The sequence below is a fragment of the Prionailurus bengalensis genome, chromosome D3, assembly GCF_016509475.1.
Source record: "Prionailurus bengalensis isolate Pbe53 chromosome D3, Fcat_Pben_1.1_paternal_pri, whole genome shotgun sequence".
Classification (NCBI taxonomy): domain Eukaryota; kingdom Metazoa; phylum Chordata; class Mammalia; order Carnivora; family Felidae; genus Prionailurus; species Prionailurus bengalensis.
The window spans coordinates 18,166,707-18,185,427 of NC_057356.1; the positions used below are offsets into that span (position 1 = coordinate 18,166,707).

The window sequence follows — 18,721 nt, forward strand, 5'->3', positions numbered from 1 at the left end:
GGGCGTTGAGGCTCAGAGAGGTGGAGCGTCTGGCCCGAGGTCCCCCGGCTGGGGAGTGGCACAACCAGGGTCTCACGAGGTCTCTGACCAGGGTGCTTGCTGGTAACCCCCGTTTTCTCAGGTGCCGGTCCAGCCTCCTCCAGGCAGGGCACGTTGAAATGCTAACCGCTAAGAGCCAAGGCGCCTCCTGCAGAGTCTCTGATTCCCTGCGTTACACACCTTTGGAAGACTTGTCTGCTTGAGCCATAGAGCAGGAAGGAGCCTAGGTGACAATTTAAGGCGACCTCCCTGTCACCGGTCCCGATGGGGCAGACAAGGCAGTGACCAGCAGCAAAACTCTCCGATCTTGGAGTCTTGGTCCCCTGTGGTCCCCACTCCCTCTTCTGCCACCTTTTAGACCCCACGGGTCACCCATCCTGGTGCTAGAACGTTGACTGGGTCTCCATGGAGACCGTTTGGGGCTTTTGCGTATGCGATGGCCCCAGACTCTCCTGGGCCTGCAGCCTTTACCTCCTCCCTGGTTTCAGCTCAAAGAATCCTTCTCAGGTCTCCCTGTTTCCGGCAGTGAGGCCACGTAGCGCTCTTAAGTGCCTTTCTTCCCCCCCGCCCCCCTTCCAATTTTCACTTATGTTGAGACCCACTGTGTGCCAGCCTCTGGGGAAACAGCAGGGGAACAGCCCCGGTCTCTGTCCTAATGGAGCTTCTCTCTGGCTGGGGAGATACACACACACACACACACACACACACACACACACACACGCACTAAATACAACGGGCATGCTGAGAATCGGACAGCAGAGTCTAACCTCACCGGGAGGGAGGTTCGGCTCAGACTCGGATGAGAAAGTGATGTGGAAGCAGGCAGCTAAGGAGCAAGTCAGAATTGGTGGGAAGAAGCACAGAGGTTCCAGTCAGGGGGACCAATCTGTGCAGAGTCCCGAGCTGTGTGACCTGTGGCCCGTTGCTTTCCTTTGCTGGACATTTAGGTTCTCCTGCTGTAGCGGGGGCAATAATACCTACCTCACGGGGTTATTGGAAGATAAATGAGTAAGCACTGGCGGGAAGCACTTGGTCCTCATTATCCAGTCACCTGTCCTATTGGGGGGGGGTGTCCTCTGTCGGGTGGAAAGCAGCACCCCACCTTTGCTTTCCGGCGCGCTAAATCCCGTTTTTTTCTGTCTGAGAATTTTCCACAGCTCTTTGAGCATTCTTTCACTTTGTCCGGCGGGTTTATTGAACACAATCCCGCCTCTTCTCCCTGACTCAAGAGGCGCACCTTGAATATTACATTGTTACTTGGTCTCTTGAGATGTGGAGAGTTTTGGTCCTGCTAAAATGCGTGCGTGTCCCCCAGACCAGCCCCGGGTTCAAATGATTCACTGGGAAGAACCGCAGGGCTCAGCAGATAGGCGTGCTCATGGCTGTGAATTGTTACAGCCAAAGGACGCAAAGTACGGTCAGCAAAGGGACACAGCGTGTGGGGGTGAAGTGTGTGGGGGAAGCCAAGTGAAAGCTTCCAGTGGGTCCTGTAGGCACTTTTTTTTAAAAATATTTGTTTATTTTTGTGAGAGAGAGACAGAGCGTGAGCGGGGGAGGAGCAGAGAGAGAGGGAGACGTGGGATCCGAAGCAGGCTCCAGGCTCTGAGCTGTCAGCACAGAACCCGACGCGGGACTCGAACCCACGAACCCACAAACTGTGAGATCATGACCTGAGCTGAAGTTGGATGCTCAACTGACTGAGCCGCCCAGGCGCCCTTCCTGTAGGCACTTTTAATTCCTCAAGCAATGAGTTATGACAACATGTGTGAAATGAGGCTCGGAGACTCGGTGCCTGGGGGTTTTATTGGGGGTTGGTCCTAGCATGTAACTAAATTCCGAACTCCCAGAAAGAAAGCATATGTTCAACATAAAATCATCGTATAGCTTGGGTGCCATGAACCATTCTTATCAGGGAATAGTGGGAGCCCTCCCAGATCCAAGGTTCCTGATGCTGGCCAAGGGCCTTTCGAAGGATAGCAGTTAGGCCTGCTATGTTAACTTACTGCACACTTCTTACATTCCCTATTCAGTTAAAAAAACCTCCCACTGTCTAAAGTCTAGAACTGTGCTATCCAATATGGCAGCCACTGGTGACATCTGGCTAACGAGCACTGGAAACATAGCTTGTCTGAGTTGAGCTGTGCTCTAAGTATAAAGTGCACCCTGAATTCCAAAGACTTTGTGTGGAGAAAGAATTTCAAATATATCAATACTTTTTCTGCTGATTACCTATAGAAATGACATTACGTTAGGTATTGGGGATGAAACGAAGTCTATGATTAAACATTTTCACCTGCTGCCTTTTTTTTAAAGTGGCTACTGGAAAATTTGAAATTAAAATTGCACATGTGGCTGTGTTACATTTCTCCTGGATGGCGCACTCTAGAGTAGGAGTTGGAAGTGATAGCCTGTGGGCCACATGTGGCCCACTGCCTGATTTTATAAATAAAGGTTTATTGGAACACAGCCACGCCCATTCATTTACATATCATCCTTGGCTGCTTCCAGGTTGGGACAACAGAATTGGATAGTTGTGACAGAGACGATGTATCCTCCATCTGTCCCCCAAAGTCCAAAATATTTACTCCGTAGGGGTACCTGGGTGGCTCCGTCGGTTGAGCATCCGACTCTTAACTTCAGCTCGTGTCATGATCTCGAGGTTTGTGAGCTTGAGCCCCGCATTGGGCTCTGTGCTAAAGGCTTGGAGCTTGGTTGGGAATCTCTCTCTCTCTCTCTCTCTCTCTCTCTCTCTCTCTCTCTCTCTGTGCCCCGCTCGTCGTGCGCGCACACTCTCTCTCAACATGAACAAAAATAGGTAAATAAAACACATATTTACTATCGAGCCCTTTGCAAAGAAGGTAACCTTGTAAAGAGTGAGCAGACTCTCTCTCTGCTACTTCGTAGGGCTCATTTAGAGAGGGTTTCTGGTATCGCTCCAGCCTGAGTTTTCTCTGGTCTGGAGGGCCCTCTGCGAGAATGTCTTCTGTGCCTCTGCTCCGTTAGGTTTACGTGCGAAGGGGCTACATCGCCTATGAGTTAAACAGCTTGCAGCACCGGCAGCTCCCAGATGGCACCTGCGTGGTAGAATTCCAGTTCATGCTGCCCTCCTCCCACCCAAACCGGTATGGAGTGGGGCGCACCCGGGGGGGAGGGGTGGTGGGTGTTTCTTTTCTCCCTGGCCACCATAGTCCTGTCTCTGGAGGGACCCAGCGAGTATGTCTGGGGAGGGACCTCAGGAACGCCACTTCCCCACCGTGGGATCTCCCTACATCTCTGTTCTCTCATCTGCAAAAGGAGATAATCCGATGCCTGCCCCATGCACCTGTACTTCCCAGTGTGGAAGCCACTACCCCTGTGTGGGCTCTTTAAATTAAATCGAGTGAGATTCAATGACACATTCAGCTCCTCGGGCCTACCTGCTGCATTTAAAGTGCCCCCTAGCCACATGTGGTTTGTGGCTGCCACGTGGGATATTGCGGTTCTAGAACATTCCATCACCGCAGAACGTTCGCTCCGGTGGCACGCTCCTAGATCATTATGGGGAATAAGTGAGATAAGGCCCACATGGCTTTTAGGGGCGTGCCTGGCATGCAGAAAGCTGTTGGTGAGCATTAGTGATCCCTGTGATGGTTATCTCTATGCCATTGATTGGGCACCGTGAACTTCCACACCCTGTTTCATTCAGCCCTCACCATCTGTTGGCCAAAACTGTGTTCCTATCTCCATTTAGGCCCTGGGGCCTCCCCTTGGTATATGCCCAGCTGTACGCAGGGTAGGGATTCGAGCCACATGCCTCGCTCCAGAGTGCTCTCCGCAGCACCTGACGGACCTCTGGAGCCACCAGCCGGGGCCGGTGTTGGCCTGTCTGGATCCCCACGATGTGCTCAGTTGGGGACATCCTGGCGTGCCTCTGCTGTTCCCTCATCATGTCTTTTTTTAATCCATCTTATTTCAGGACCCAAAGTACCGTTCTGGTCAGGTAGAATGTGTCACCTTCCGCTAAAGCAATCACTCTCCCTACAGTGTGGAGTTCTCTTTCCCTCTTCCCTCGCCCCTCTGTGTCTGGTTCTCCTGGGGCTCCCCGCAGGCTTTGCTTGTGGCTAGGAGGACGGTCTCATCATGACTGGGGCGTTGAGTTAACCAGATCTTGGGTCCGTGTGGGCAATAGCGTTCATGATTTCTTTTTTTTTCCTCCCAAGTTTTTATTTAAATTCAAGTCACGTGTAGTTTAGTATTGGTTTCAGTGATTCATCACTTACATACAATACCCAGTGCTCACCACAAGTGCCCTCCTTAATGCCCATCACCCATCTAGCCCATCCCCCTGCCACCTCCCTCCATCAACCTTCAGTTCTCCATAGTCAAGAGTCTCTTATGGTTTGCCTCCTTCTCTGCTTTTATCTTATTTTTCCTTCCCTGCCCCATGTCTATCTGTTTGATTTCTTAAATTCCACGTATGAATGAAATCGTATTGTATTTGTGTTCCTCTGACTGACATATTTCGCTTAGCATAATACCCTGTAACTCCATCCACAACGTTGCGAATGGCAAGATTTCATTCTTTTTCATTTCTGGGTAATATTCCAGTGTGTGTGTGGGGGGGGGAGCGGGGTATATTTGGATCTCTTGGGATTTCAAAATCTATGTTTTTCTTTCCATTGCCTTTAAGAATAAGGGTGTTGCTTTGGTTTTTTTGAAAACCAATTTTTAAATTTATTTTGAGAGAGAGAGCATGAGTTGGGTAGGAGCAGAGAGAGAGGGGGAGAGGGAGAAAGAGAGAGAGAGAGAGAGAGAGAGAGAGAATCCCAAGCAGGCTCTGTACTGTCAGCGCAGAGCCCAACGTGGGGCTCGAACTCACAAACTGTGAGATCATGACCTGAGTCGAAATCATGAGTCGGACGCTTAACTGACCGAGCCACCCAGATGCCCCAGGTGTTGCTCTGTTATGGGTGAAGGAGAGAAGTGCTTCTCCATGAGGCACCTTTTCATATTTATCATTTATTTTTACCCTTCCTATTTCCAAAAAAAAAAAAATGGGGGGAGATGATGGTATTTTCCCTGATTGAGAGAAAAGGGGATAAAGTACTTGTGGCCCTGGCATCGTTTCGGGGACAGTGGGAGGCACGGTGAAAGGGCTTTGGAAACTCTGTGCCCGTGAGGAGGCATTCTGTTCTTTGCCTTAAGAGTCCCACCCAGTTAGGAAAGGAGGGCTGCTTTCCTAAAGCCTGTGGATCAGTCGCACCTTGTTCCTTAGGAGGAACCGACATATAAATCTGGGTTATTCGTTGTGACCACCAGTGTGGTCACGGGGTCCTATTTTTTTTAACGTTTATTCTTTAGAGAGACAGAGCATGGGTGGGGGAGGGACAGAGAGAGAGGGAGACTCAGAATCTGAAGCAGGCTCCAGGCTCCGAGCTGTCAGCACAGAGCCCGACGCGGGGCTTGAACCCACAAACCGCGAGATCATGACCTGAGCCGAAGTTGGAGGCGTAACCGACTGAGCCACCCAGGCGCCCCATACAGGCTCCTGTTTTGACCCGCACAGACACTGAGGCCTCTGGAGGGGGTTCCCTGACCCTCTCAGCTCCTTGTGGCTGTTGGCTGGGAGCACAGGAAGCTTGCTCTGGGCTGGTGGCTTCAGGGCACACTCTGCCTGCTTTCCCCCCCTCCCCGTCCCCACCAAGCCCTGCTTCTCAGGGCCTTCGGGAAGGGCTGCGATGACTGAAGTCCCACCTCCAGGAGGACCCGGCTGGAGAGCCAGGCGCATTGTTCTTTGGGTCAGGGGACCAGTGCAGGGAGGTCAGAGGCCAGCGGACCTTCACGCGGGGTGCAGCCAGGACTGAGGGCCAGGGCCACGGTGGGGGGGTGGGGGTGGGGGCTGTGAGCACAGCTGGGAGGCAGGATCTGGAGAGAGTGGCTGTGCCTGCGGGCTGCTGGTCGACCCCCAGGAAAATGGCCCAGCCGGCCCACATCTTTCCTTTTTTTTTCTCCCCCAAGAGAAGTAGGACATCTAGACTTAAGAAAAAAAAAATTAAATCCTTCAACTTTTCGCTCTGAACAGGTAAGTGATGTGTAGGAATCTATTAAAAATGCTGCAGGGACTGGGGTGCCTGGGTGGTTCAGTCAGTTAAGCGTCTGACTCTTGCTTTCAGCTCAGGTCATGGGATCTCCAGGCTCGTGAATTTGAAACGCGTGTCAGGCTCTGTCCTGATTCTCTCTCTCCCTCTCTCTGCCTCTCCCCTGCTCTTTCTCTCTCAAAATAAACAAATAAACTTAAACAAAAAATTAAAAATGCTGCAGGGGCCCAAGTCACCTGTGGGCTGAATTCAGCCCATGCTTCTATGCCGGTTTGCTTCTCTGTGTTTAGCTGTCCAAGAGCAGGGAGCCTGGGGGAGGGGGTGGGGAGTGATTTCAGGGGTACCCAACAGGAAGGCACAGAGGCCCTGTCCCACCTGGGTCCAGCGTCTCCAGGAGCACCCCAGACTTGACAGGTGGCTGGGAAGATTTATAGGGCTCCGTATAGGTCATGCTCACGGCTGTGACTTGTCGCAGTGATAGTCCGCGAAGTGGGGCACCGTCACCAAAAGGAAGAGGGTCACGGGGGTGAAGTCCCCAGGACGCCTGGTGCAAGAGTCCTCCCCAAGGGAGCCCCATAGGATGCGCTCTGTTCCCCCAGCAACGTGTTGTGATGGCCTGTGTGCAGTGCGGTCCGGCAGCTGGTTAGAGATCCAGCCCCCAGGGTTTCTGCTGGGAGCTGGTCGTGTAGACACCCTCTGCCGAACACGGGGATTTCTGCTGAAATCCCTGACTCCAGAAGGAAGGCAGGTGTTCTGCATAAACCACACGGCACAAACATTTGGAGCACGGCGAGCCTCTTGTATGATTCAGGGAATGGTGGGAACCCTCCCCAAGTTCCCAGACACCAGCCAAGGGCCAGTCTTGCAAGGAGGTCTCCTTTTCAGGAGAGCAGGCCTCTTTTCAGCACCCCCTCTCGTAACCCCTTCTTCACTTGATTCCAGGGCTCCAGGGGATCTGTCTGTGTTTATTGCTGGTGAGCTGCCAGTCCTGGGGGCAGTGGCCAGCTAAGCTCTCATGGGCAGCTGGCCTAGGGGCCGGTTTTGGTTCCGGACCCCTGTCCCAAGAGCAGGTTTGATGGAGAGGGAGGGACTGGGAGAGCAGAAGCCTGGCGTGTCTCTCTAGAACCAAGCCTGCCCTTTCACCAGCCGCCTAGGGCTGGGCTGTCCAGGAGAAGTTGGCACTAAGAGTGTTCATGCTCTGTGGCTGAGTTCACCGTTCTGGATTTCCCTGGGACCATGGGGAGGCTGGACTTGTCTGCACGCATGCATGTCTGGATCATTCATTCATTCATTCATTCCCTCCCTTGCTCGTTGCAGTTAGTCTGTACCAGGTCCTGAGCAATCAGAGAGGACTTCCCAGCCCCATGCCTGGGTGGTTCAGTCGGTTGAGCTTCCAACTTCAGCTCAGGTCATGATCTCATGGTTCGTGAGTTCGAGCCCCACGTCGGGCTCTGTGCTGACAGCTCAGTGCCTGGAGCCTGCTTCGCGTTCTGTGTCTCCCTCTCTCTGCCCCTCCCCCACTCACAGTCTGTCTCTCTCAGAAATAAATAAAAAACATAAAAAAATAAAAGCACTCCTCAGCCCCAGACCCCAGTCCGTTCCACGTGCAATTTTAAGCCCCACTGTGGGAGGGCTCTAATGCTAGTCTGGCTCATCGAAGCTTCCAGGGCAGGAGCAACTCTTGGGGCCAGGTCTTCAAGCAGCCGCATCAGTCCCCTCCTCTGGTCCCCCTGCAGGATGGCCGTGCCCATCAGTGTCACCAACCCCGACCTGCTGAGGCACAGCACCGAGCTCTTCATGGACAGCGGCTTTGCCCCACTGTGTCAGCGGATGGGGGCCATGGTTGCCTTCAGGAGATTTGAGGACTTCACAAGGTACCCAGAGTGGCCCAGTCTCCCAGACACGTTGAGCAGACGGGCCAGGCAAGCTTCTCCTGGCCCCCACCTGTTCGTTTGTGTGGCCTGCCCGTATTTAAATTCTGGCCATGTGCTTCCTCGCCGTGAGACTCTGAGCAAATTATTTAACCTCTCTGTGCCTTAGTTTTGTCATCTTTATCGTGGGGATAAGAGAAGGATCTACTTCATGGATCACCAGGAAAATGAAATGAGATGGAGTATATTAAACATCGTATTTAAAGTGTAGCTAAGGGATAGGTGGCATTCTCAGTAAACATCAGCGATCAGTCCTCTTAGTATCGCCTATTTTCCACCTGTTCCCGTGTGCTGTGCCTCGTGCTTGGGTTATCTTGTTGTAACTCCGCAATGGCCTTAGTTGATTTGGTGAAGTGAGGTATGAGGGTCTCCCGGCCAGTGACAGGGAACCCAGCTGATGCCCCCGAGCACCGGACACCCTTTCTTTTATTCACGATCTCAGATCACATAGGTCCCTTCTTCCCTTTGGGGAAATACCCCATCAGTGGTGCCTTGGACCTGGTCAGGAACCCAGTGAGCCCTGGGCGGAGTTGGATGAGCTCCTAGAGCCATCGGTGGGAAAGGGGAAGGGCCCAGTCCTTCCGTCTGGCCAGAGTTAAATCTTGACCTATGACCTTAAGGAGCCGGCAGCCCCTCAGCCCTACCTCTCCACCCCACACCCCCAGAAACTTCGACGAAGTCATCTCCTGCTTTGCCAACGTGCCCAGGGAAATCCCCCTCTTCAGGAAGGCCTGCACTCCCTTGTACTCTGAAGAAGAGAACAAGGTAAGTCTCCTGAGCAGGGAGCCTGTCCAGGAGGGGGCAGCCTGGGACCCCTGACGCCTCCTGCCCCCTGCCCTTGTTTTCTCCCCAAGAGCCTCAGAGAGGAGCCAATCCACATCCTGAATGTGGCCATCCAGTACGCGGACCACCTGGAAGATGAGGAGCTGGTGCCGATTTTCCGGACGTTCGTACAGTCCAAGGTACGCCGGCCGTGCCTCTGGTCCCAAGTCACTGAGACAGGAAGGAAGGGCTGCCGTGGCAAGGCATCCCATGGGCCCGAGTCCTCATGTGCACTTCAGAGCCACAGACCCGGCTTCCCATCCTAGCTCTGCTACTCCTGGGAGCCCGTAACCTTGGGCAGAAGTAGCCGAACGTGGTAGCGCCTTGGCTTCTCCCCCAGTAACGTGGGGGCAGAGTTTCTCCCTCCCCGGGTGTCGGAACGACCTAAAGGCAAAGTATGTGCAGTGGACGTTTGAACAACATGGGTTGAACTGCGCGGGTGTGCTCATTCGCAGATTTTTTCCTACACGGATTAGGGCTATGAATGTATTTTTTTCTTCTCTGTGATTTTCTTAACGCTTCTTCTCGTTGGCTTTATCGTAAGAGTATAGCACATAATACATACAACATGCAGAATACGTGTTAACTGACTGTTGATGTTCTAGGTAAGGCTTTGGGTCAACAGTCGGCTGTTAATAATTAAGTTCTCAGGGAGTCGAAAGTTATACGTGGATTATCGACTGTGCAGGGGTCGGTGCCCCTAACCCCCACGTTGTTCAAGGGTCACCTGTACACTCCTTAGCCCGCACAATGATGAAATGAGCCAGTGTATATATGCCACTTCACAGAGGCATTCGATGAATAGTTTGGGGTCTAGGGGGGAATGCTTTTTGTCGAAATAACCCAAAAAACTCAAATCTTTAAATAGTCACGCTGACCGCCATCTATGCAAAGAACTTGCTTTTATAACCGTGTGGCAGTTGTGAGCATGTTTTCTCACCCGGGCAGTAGGGACAGCTGTTATATATGCTCAGAGACCTCAGCTGCGAACAGATGTGGAGCAGCTTGGCAAGCGTAGGTGGTGGAAACAGTGGGAAGGTACTGTGTGACCTCGGGCAGGTCACTTTACCTCTCTGTTCCTTAGTTTCCCCATCTGTAAAATGGGATGCTGAGATTTCTGAACTCCTAAATTAATCCCAGGCACACTGCCCGGCTGTTAGTTCTGAGTTGGTCCCAACTTCGAGACCACTTGGAAATTTTTAGTTGTTGGTTTTTAGTCTATTTACCTGTACATTTGTTGTGTTCTCCATAGTATCCAAGTGGGAGGGACACTTATTACCTCCTCTGACTCGGTGTCCCTCAGGGGACCTGGGGCTTCCTAGGCAGAAGATGGGGGTGAATGATGCTGAGTCCCAGATAACGCCATGGAAGCTTAGGGACGTTATTGTCAGTGATTTACTTAGTCTTTACTTGATTAATCAACAAATGTAGGGGGCGCCTGGGTGGCTCAGTCAGCTAAGCGTCCAACTCTTGGTTTCGGCTCAGGTCATATCTCACGGTTTTAGGAGTTTGAGACTCGTGTCCGTCTCTGTGCTGGCAACGCAGAGCTTGCTTGGGGTCGTCTCTCTCCCTCCCTCTCTTTCTGCCTCTCCTCCAATTGCGCTATCTCTGTCTCTCTCAAATAAATAAAATAAAATAAATGTAATGACGTTCATTGTACAAAATGTTTAAGGTGCAGACAAATCTGAAAAGTAGGTTTTATTTATTTATTTTTCAACTGTTCAATTTTTTCAAAATTTATTACTTTTTTAAATTTCTGAGAGAGACAGAGTGCAAGTGGGGAAGGGGCGGAGGGTGAGGGAGACACCGAATCTGAAGCAGGCTCCAGACCCTGAGCCGTCGGCACAGAGCCCGACACGGGGCTCAAACTCACGGACAGTGAGATCGTGACCTGAGCTGAAGTAACAGGCTGAGCCACCCAGGCGCCCCTGAAAAGCAGGTTTTAAAATGAAACCCACAGCCCTACAGTCCAGCCCCGGGATGAAGATATTGACGTGTTTCCCTTTGGCTGGTTTCTTCTTGACATAGCTGATGTTCTTACTCAAGTTACACGTGGCGTCCCATGGCGTTGATAAGGCAACATTTGAGTGGTTGCGGCTAGCCCTACCCTATAACCAGATCAAATGATGCTCACGATAATTGGTGTTTCTTGCCTGGAGAGGGCAGAGTGGAGGGAAAAGTATGGGCAGTGAGTGATATGTGTATGTCTATACGTAACATATCAAAGAGAGGAGGGCTACAATATATACCTGGGGGAAAGGAAGGACTTTTAATGTCCTTTCCAATATATTGCTAGAGTATTTAAATTTTTTTTTACATGAAGCAGAGACCTACATACATATTCTCACATACACACATTAATATACATATACATTCCCACGCACACACTGATGCACATCCTTAGTTGAGAACTAATGATTCAGGCTCCCCCTAACCAGGTTAGTTTTGCCGCATTCACATCCTCTTTGTTTTGTGGTTTATCTTGTTCTCTTTGCAACCAGCGTTCCATGAAGTATTCTTTTTTTTTTAAAGTTTATTTATTTTGAGAGAGAGCACGAGCAGGGGAGGAGCAGAGAGAGAGAGAGAGAATCCCAAGCAGGTTCCGCACTGTCAGTGTGGAGCCCGATTTGGGGCTCAAACCCATGAACTGTGAGATCATGACCTGGGCCGAAACCAAAAGTTGGACGCTTAACCCAGGCACCCCCCCCATTAAGTATTCTTTTGTGTTTGTCTAGTTACGTCTTTCTGAAATGCGCTAAGACAACTCATCTCCCCTGATAAGTTTCTTTACCGTATGGACAAGTTAAGCAAGAACTGTATTTCCTTGTCTTTTGGGTTTTTTCTTTCCCCTTATATAATACTGTATGTAATAATATTTCATTTAGGGATTAACTAAAAACAGTTTTGTACTTTTTCTTGGATGCCTTCCTATTGAAGTTTAACATACAGAAAAGGGTACAAATCATAAATGTACAACCTGGTGAATTTTCATAGTGAATTCCTAAGTATAACCAGCATTCAGATAGAAAAAATGAATGTTCCCAGCTTCTCCTTGCCAGAGATAACCGACCACTAGCCTGAGTTTTAACAGTTTGGATTAGTTTCATCTATTCTGGAATTTTGTGTAAATGCAGTCATACTGCATATACAAAAAGTATACTTTTTTTGTTTCTTTACTCAACTTATCTTTTTTTTCTTTAAAGTTTTTATTTTTAAGTAATCTTTATATCCAACGTGGGGCTAGAACTCACAACCCCAAGATCATGAGTCACGTGCTCTTCTGACTGAGCCAGCAGCCAGGCACCCCAACTTGTCTTTCTTTTTAATATAACAGTGACCTCCCTCCTCAATTTTATTAAAGATTTCATAAAAAAAAAGATTTCATGATATGTTAAAGAATTGTATGTCTGTGTATATATATATTTTAATATAGCAGCTTTATTAAATATAATTCACATACTACATTATTCAGCGCTTTTTGGAATATTAGTACAGTTGTGTAACCATCATTATATTTTATTCTATCTATTATTTAAAAAATTTTTTTTAACGTTTATTCATTTTGAGAGACGGAGAGAGACAGAGCACGAATGGGGGAGCGGCAGAGAGAGAGGGAGACACAGAACCCAAAGCAGGCTCCAGGCTCTGAGCTGTCAGCACAGAGCCTGATGTGGGGCCCGAACCCATGGCCCATGAGATCATGACCTAAGCTGAAGTCAGATACTTAACTGACTTGAGCCACCCAGGCGCCCCACTATTTACTTTTTTTAAATGTTTATTTATTTTGAGAGAAAGAGGGAGAGAGGAGGGACAGAGACAGAGGGAGAGAGAGAATCTTAAGCTGGTTCCATGACCGGTATGGAGCCTGATATGGGGCTTGATCCTGTGACTGTGAGATCACAACCTGAGCTGATATCGAGAGTCAGACTCTTAACTGACTGAGCCATCCAGGCACCCCTAAATATATTTTAGAACATTTTCACCATCACCACCTACCAAAAAAACTTATTAGCAATCATTCCCCATTTTCCCTCAACCAAACACCCTCCCCATCCTGGGCAACCATTAATCTACTTTCTGTCTCTATGTATCTGCCCATTCTGGATGTTTCATATAAATGGAATCATGCAGTGTGAGGTCTTTTGTGACTGGTGTCTTTGACTCAGTATCATGTTGTCAAGGTTCATCCATGTGGGAACTTGTATCAGTACTTCATTTCTTTTTGTGGCTAAATACTATTCCATTACATATTTGGTTTTTAATGCAGAAAAACATCCTTGTGGAATATGGACTCCGAAGAATCACATTCCTGATTGCCCAAGAGGTCAGTGTGATTCTCAGCGCATCTGTGTGAGTCTTTAACATTCCTTAAGACTCGGTGCCGTTGATTTGATGTTTACTTAGTAGATGGGGGTTGAAGAGAGCAATCACTAGAAAAGAGAAGGTTTTCAAAGGATTCATTCTGGAAACAGATGGGGTTATGGCTTTTAAAAAAAATCACAAAACAAGTATTTGTATGAGTCTTACTTGATTTCATTGTCTCGTCTATGGATTTCTTTTGCAGAAAGAATTTCCGAAGTTTTTCACATTCAGAGCAAGAGATGAGGTATGATGTAAAGAAAGCAGTGATACTGTTCTTGCCTCCCTGGCATCTTTGATATTCGGGAAGAGTATAGTCCCCAGTCCTTGAGGTAACCTCCGTTTTCAAGAACAGACATGTAACTTTTGTGTAAACTCCAGCCTTCCTCTGGGATTGTGTTTCTCTGTGGAGCTGAGATCCCATGCTTCCTGCCCTTTCAGACTTCACTCTGGTTTCTCCCTCATCTGGATCACTTTTGTCCTCAGATGGCTCTCCCAACCTCTTTTTCTTAACGTTCTTGCAGACCGGCTGCCTGTTTTTATAAACGGAGTTTGGCTGGAACACAGCCACACCCATCTGATCTCCTGTCTTCTGCTGTGGCTTTCTTGTGCCAGTGGCAGAGATCACGTGGCTCTGACCGACCGTGTGGCCCACCAGCCTCATATATTCCCTCTCTGGCCCTTTAAGAAAAGCTTTTGCTCATCCCTGTTCTAGAACAGGCAGGCTTATTCCCATCACAGACTCCGGACTCCATCCTGTTCGGCGTGTTGTGGTTTAATTTATCCAAAGCCTTCCATTTCTGCGTAAGACCCATCCTTTCTTTCGGGTCTTCATCTTCTCCTCTAGTTCGGTCTCCAGCACTGTCTGTCGCTTCCTTTCGGGGACCAGTTTCCACAGAGAAACAAGCCTTTAGTGACTTCCTGAGAGGTACCCTGTGCTGTGACAGAGAAGAGGCCGTGCTGGCAGGCGCTGGGGACCGGGCAGGCTCACCTGGGAGCTGAGAGGCTCGTGCCGGCACTCAGGTCTTACAGTGCTCGTGGCTCTTGTCTGGACCTTCCCAAACCCCGAGTCTCTTGAGCCCTAGAGCTGCCCACGGGTGACACCGTGAAGGCTACATCCCCTGAGTGCTAAGCTGACGAACACCAGGGGTCTGCAGGACAGGGCGCCCACCAGACAGGCGGGCGGCCCCAGTGTCAAATTCAGCGTCTGTCTGTGTGTCTGTCCGTCTTCGCTCTCTGGCCGGCCCGCAGTTTGCAGAAGATCGCATTTACCGTCACCTGGAACCCGCCCTGGCCTTCCAGCTGGAGCTCAGCCGGATGCGCAGCTTCGATCTGACCGCCGTGCCCTGCGCCAACCACAAGATGCACCTGTACCTGGGCGCCGCCAAAGTGAAAGAAGGCGCGGAGGTGACAGACCACAGATTCTTCATCCGCGCCATCATCAGGCACTCGGACCTCATTACGAAGGTAAAACGTCGTGGAGTGTTTCTTTCTCCCCCTGAACCTGTCCCTCGCGCGCTGGCCTTCCCTTCGCTCTGTCCGCGTGAAGGGAATTGAGCAGGTAGCAGAGTCCTGGCGTACTCAGGGAGTTGCTTGTATGTGCCTACTGAGTGCGTGATGATTTTCCAACACAGCCAGAAAAGTCACCTGTGATTCTGTTGCGAGCTTTTCAAATCACACTGGAAAGTATGGTTTTTGATTAAAATTTTTTTTCATGGTTATTTGTTTACTTTCTGAGAGAGAAAGAGAGCGAGCCGGGGAGGGGCAGAGAGAGAGAGTGAGAGAGAAATCCCAAGCAGGCTCTGTGCTGTCAGCTTGGGGTCTGACGTGGGGCACAGACTCACGAACCATGAGATCGTGACCTGAGCCAAAACCAAGAGTTGGACACTTAAATGACTGAGCCAGCCAGGCACCCCTGAAAACTACTTAGAAAAAAATTTTTTAATGTTTATTTTTGAGAGAGAGAGAGAGAGTGTGAGAGCGTGGGAGCGTGAGCAGGGGAGGGGCAGAGAGAGAGGGAGACACAGAATCCGAAGCAGACTCCAGGCTCTGAGCTATCAGCACAGAACCCGAACTCAAGGGCTCGAACTCAAGGAACTGTGAGATCATGACCTGAGTTGCAGGTGTAGTGTTGTGGGCGGGGCTCCCGGTGGACCAACCATTTGAATACTGTTGCTCTTTTACTGGTCAGGGCCTCGTAGACCTCATCTCCCGTGTTGATGAAGATGGTATGCCTCATGCTCTGTCTTTGCCTGGATGTACCGTGTGTGTGGTTTTGTTTTGTTTTTTTTCTTTTTCCTAATCCTCTATTGATCGATGTTAAGCTAATGTCAGTTTTTTGCTGCCTCAGTCAACTAGCTACCTCCAGGGGTCTTATTATTTTCAGGTACAGTAAGGCTGATAGCTCAGGAAGCAGTTACCACTGAAAAGATTGTCACTCTCAGATCCCAAGAGTGGGGGCACACCTTACACAGGGAGCCACATGGGGAAGCACCAGGGGCGGCCGAGAGGCCGGGAGGAGGGGGAAACGTGGATAAGAACCTTTGTGGTGGTTTCTGCAGGAAGGATCAGGTGCGGCAGGGTAGGCCGGCTTGGGTTTGGCTTGTTTGAATAATCTCAGGAGGTTCTGGAATTGAGGGGCTGTCTCTAGTTGTCCGGCACCTGGGCCTTCGGGTGATTAGGGCAGGTGGACAGTGACTTGGAATGCGAGAGCCCCGAAGAGGAGGTGTGTGCTCTGAAAATTGGTTGGTTTGCATTTGCAAAGTGCACTCACTTTGGGGTGAGTCATTGACTGTCTCTCGGAATCGGTAACCCTGGAAGCGGAGGTCCCTCCGGGGTCAGGGAGGCCCCCAGTGGTCAGAGCATCACACACAGAAGATAGAAGGCAGGGTCAGGACGCTGGACAGCCTTTGACGTGCCTTCACCTTCAGAGGCAGGGCTCGGCGTATACTCGCTGGGCATACTTTTCGGGGGAGGGGAAATGTTTCCTCTCTCCTTGTGTGTCTGAGGCCCCGTTTCCAGCCCTGCGCCCCTTGCCTTAGCGTCTGTCCCTCCCGCTTTGGCAGGAAGCCTCCTTTGAGTACCTGCAGAACGAGGGTGAGCGTCTGCTCCTGGAAGCCATGGATGAGCTGGAGGTGGCGTTCAACAACACCAGTGTGCGCACCGACTGCAACCACATCTTCCTGAACTTCGTGCCCACCGTCATCATGGACCCCTTCAAGGTCTCGCCTCTGGGGAGGCACTGGGTTCAACTTTCCCTGGGCCTGTGGCTGCAGGTGGACAACCTCCTGTCCATGAAGTTCCAGAGCCCTGTTTTTGCCACCCCCTTAGGGTTATCCCTGTTCTGATGTTCTCCCTTTCCCGGGCAGCATGCTTCACTCTTGGGATGACGCGAATGCCCCAAATTTCATCCCTGGTTCCTGGCTCTTTGGGCTCTTGGGGACCATGTATAGGAGGGAAGGGGATAGAGAACCGTTCTCCCGTGGCTGGTTCTTCATCAACAGGCAGGGTTGGTGCTGGTGATTCTGGGATGAAAGAAGTCCTGGGATATCAGCATAGCATCTGTGGGGTGCAGAGGGCCCGTGCTGATGCCCCGTCTCCATCAACCCACATAGTTCCCAGGAAAAGAAAATGCAAAGGCTCGAGCTACACGGTGCAGATAAAGATTGATATAATGTAGGCACACTAGCTCTGTTACTTGCCAGTCTCAGTTTCCTCATCTGTCAGTGGGACATAAAAATGCCGCCCTCAGAGTAATTATGAGATGAAATGAGATCATGATCTTCACGTACTTAGCACGTGGCTATTTCTGGGTCCGTACTGTGTCACAGGTGTTTTGCCTTCAGTGTCCCTCATCATTCCGTTATTATCACAACTATTTATAAATAGCTAGACCTATGTATTACCAGTGTTCCTGGATTGGGGCCTGAGAGTGGAATTGCTGTGATTTGGGGGCAGATCGAGGAGTCCGTGCGTTCCATGGTTATGCGCTACGGCAGCCGGCTGTGGAAACTCCGCGTGCTGCAGGCTGAGGTCAAGATCAACATCCGCCAGACCACCACCGGGAGTGCTGTTCCCATCCGCCTGTTCATCACCAACGAATCGGGCTACTACCTGGACATCAGCCTCTACAAAGAAGTCACCGACCCCAGATCTGGAAACGTAAGGCTGGGCGGGCCCACAGAGACCCACCTCAAAGTGCAGTCGGGGTCTGTCCGCTCGAGAGAGCAAGACACAGACTGAAATGATGTTTGGTGACCATCTGCTGGATTGGGGTGGCTGCTTTGAGTTTACGGTAGACGTGTCAGCTTCTGAATGCCAGTTGTTCATTCCTCTGGGAAGGAGACTCAATCCAAAATGTGATCCATTCAAGGACCGATATTTGGGATAAGATGCGGAGTGCCGTGGGTCACCGTCGTGCAGCTCCCATAAGGCTGGCTCACTTAGGGCAATGGGTATTTTCCCCAGCCGTGTTTTAGAACAGATCTTTGTAAACCAAATCAAATATCCCATTGACTTCCATTACATCTATAACTTTTTATTTTTAAGCGATTAAAGAGTATCAGGAGGTTGGAAAAATAGTAGAGGGGAAAACATTACTGCAGAGAGTTCCCAAGCACCCTTGACCCGACCTCCCCCAATGATAGCACTGTAAACAATGGGACCTTGTCATGACAGGCAGTTGACGTTGGTACAGCGCTAATAACACACATGCGGACTCTATTCAGATTTCACCAGTTTTTGCGTGTGTGTGAAGCCCTATGATAGTCACATTTTTGGAGCTACGCTCCCATACCTGTCACTGTCCCTTCTCGTGCTGGTTGCCCACAGTGGCAGAGAAAAGAAGATTAGCTCTCTGGGGCGTGCGCTTTGTCACGTGATGTGATGTGCTTTGCTTCTTTCCGGTGCCTTTTCGTTGAGGAGGATGGGAGTAAATTGGACGGGAGCGTGGCTCTCTGGGAGTCCCCTCCTTCACTCTGTTTCTCTTTCTGTCTTCCTAGATCATGTTTCACTCCTTTGGCAACAAACAGGGCCCCCAGCACGGGATGCTGATCAACACTCCCTACGTCACCAAGGATCTGCTTCAGGCCAAGCGATTCCAGGCCCAGTCCCTGGGCACCACCTACGTGTATGACTTCCCAGAGATGTTCAGGCAGGCAAGTCCTGTGGCTTTCCTGGGGCACCACCCCGGGTCCCCCCAGGGATTCCACCCGCCCCACACCCCTCCCCGTCCTTAGTTACTCTCCTGAAGACCCCAGCCTAAAGAACTCCGTATTGGGAATGGCTTCCTAGCGTCTTGTCTAAAATGAACCTACTTTCCTCCGCATGTTAGAAAGTCACGTAATCCAGAAGCTTAGGAAAATAAAGGAGCGTGGAAAAAAAGAAAAAAGTGACTCATAGTTCCGTGTCCTGAAGACACATTGCTTAATAATTTTGGTGTGTTTCCTCCTGGCCTTTTGAAAGCTCGTTTATTAAGAGCTCATTTGTGAAGGT

General features: G+C 50.3%; 1 protein-coding gene across 5 annotated transcripts in view; it reads left to right on the forward strand.

Annotated features, from left to right (window-relative positions):
• The window catches only part of ACACB (acetyl-CoA carboxylase beta), a 110,551-nt gene that overhangs the window by 69,009 nt on the left and 22,821 nt on the right, over window positions 1-18,721 (forward strand). For all 5 annotated transcript variants that reach the window (XM_043557841.1, XM_043557840.1, XM_043557837.1 and 2 more), the window contains 10 exons: window positions 3,043-3,161; window positions 7,853-7,990; window positions 8,713-8,812; window positions 8,902-9,009; window positions 13,137-13,193; window positions 13,434-13,475; window positions 14,480-14,695; window positions 16,294-16,449; window positions 17,186-17,389; window positions 18,229-18,384. In XM_043557841.1, coding sequence (XP_043413776.1) covers window positions 3,043-3,161; window positions 7,853-7,990; window positions 8,713-8,812; window positions 8,902-9,009; window positions 13,137-13,193; window positions 13,434-13,475; window positions 14,480-14,695; window positions 16,294-16,449; window positions 17,186-17,389; window positions 18,229-18,384 — 1,296 coding nt within the window. The remainder of the gene's footprint in view (window positions 1-3,042; window positions 3,162-7,852; window positions 7,991-8,712; window positions 8,813-8,901; window positions 9,010-13,136; window positions 13,194-13,433; window positions 13,476-14,479; window positions 14,696-16,293; window positions 16,450-17,185; window positions 17,390-18,228; window positions 18,385-18,721) is intronic.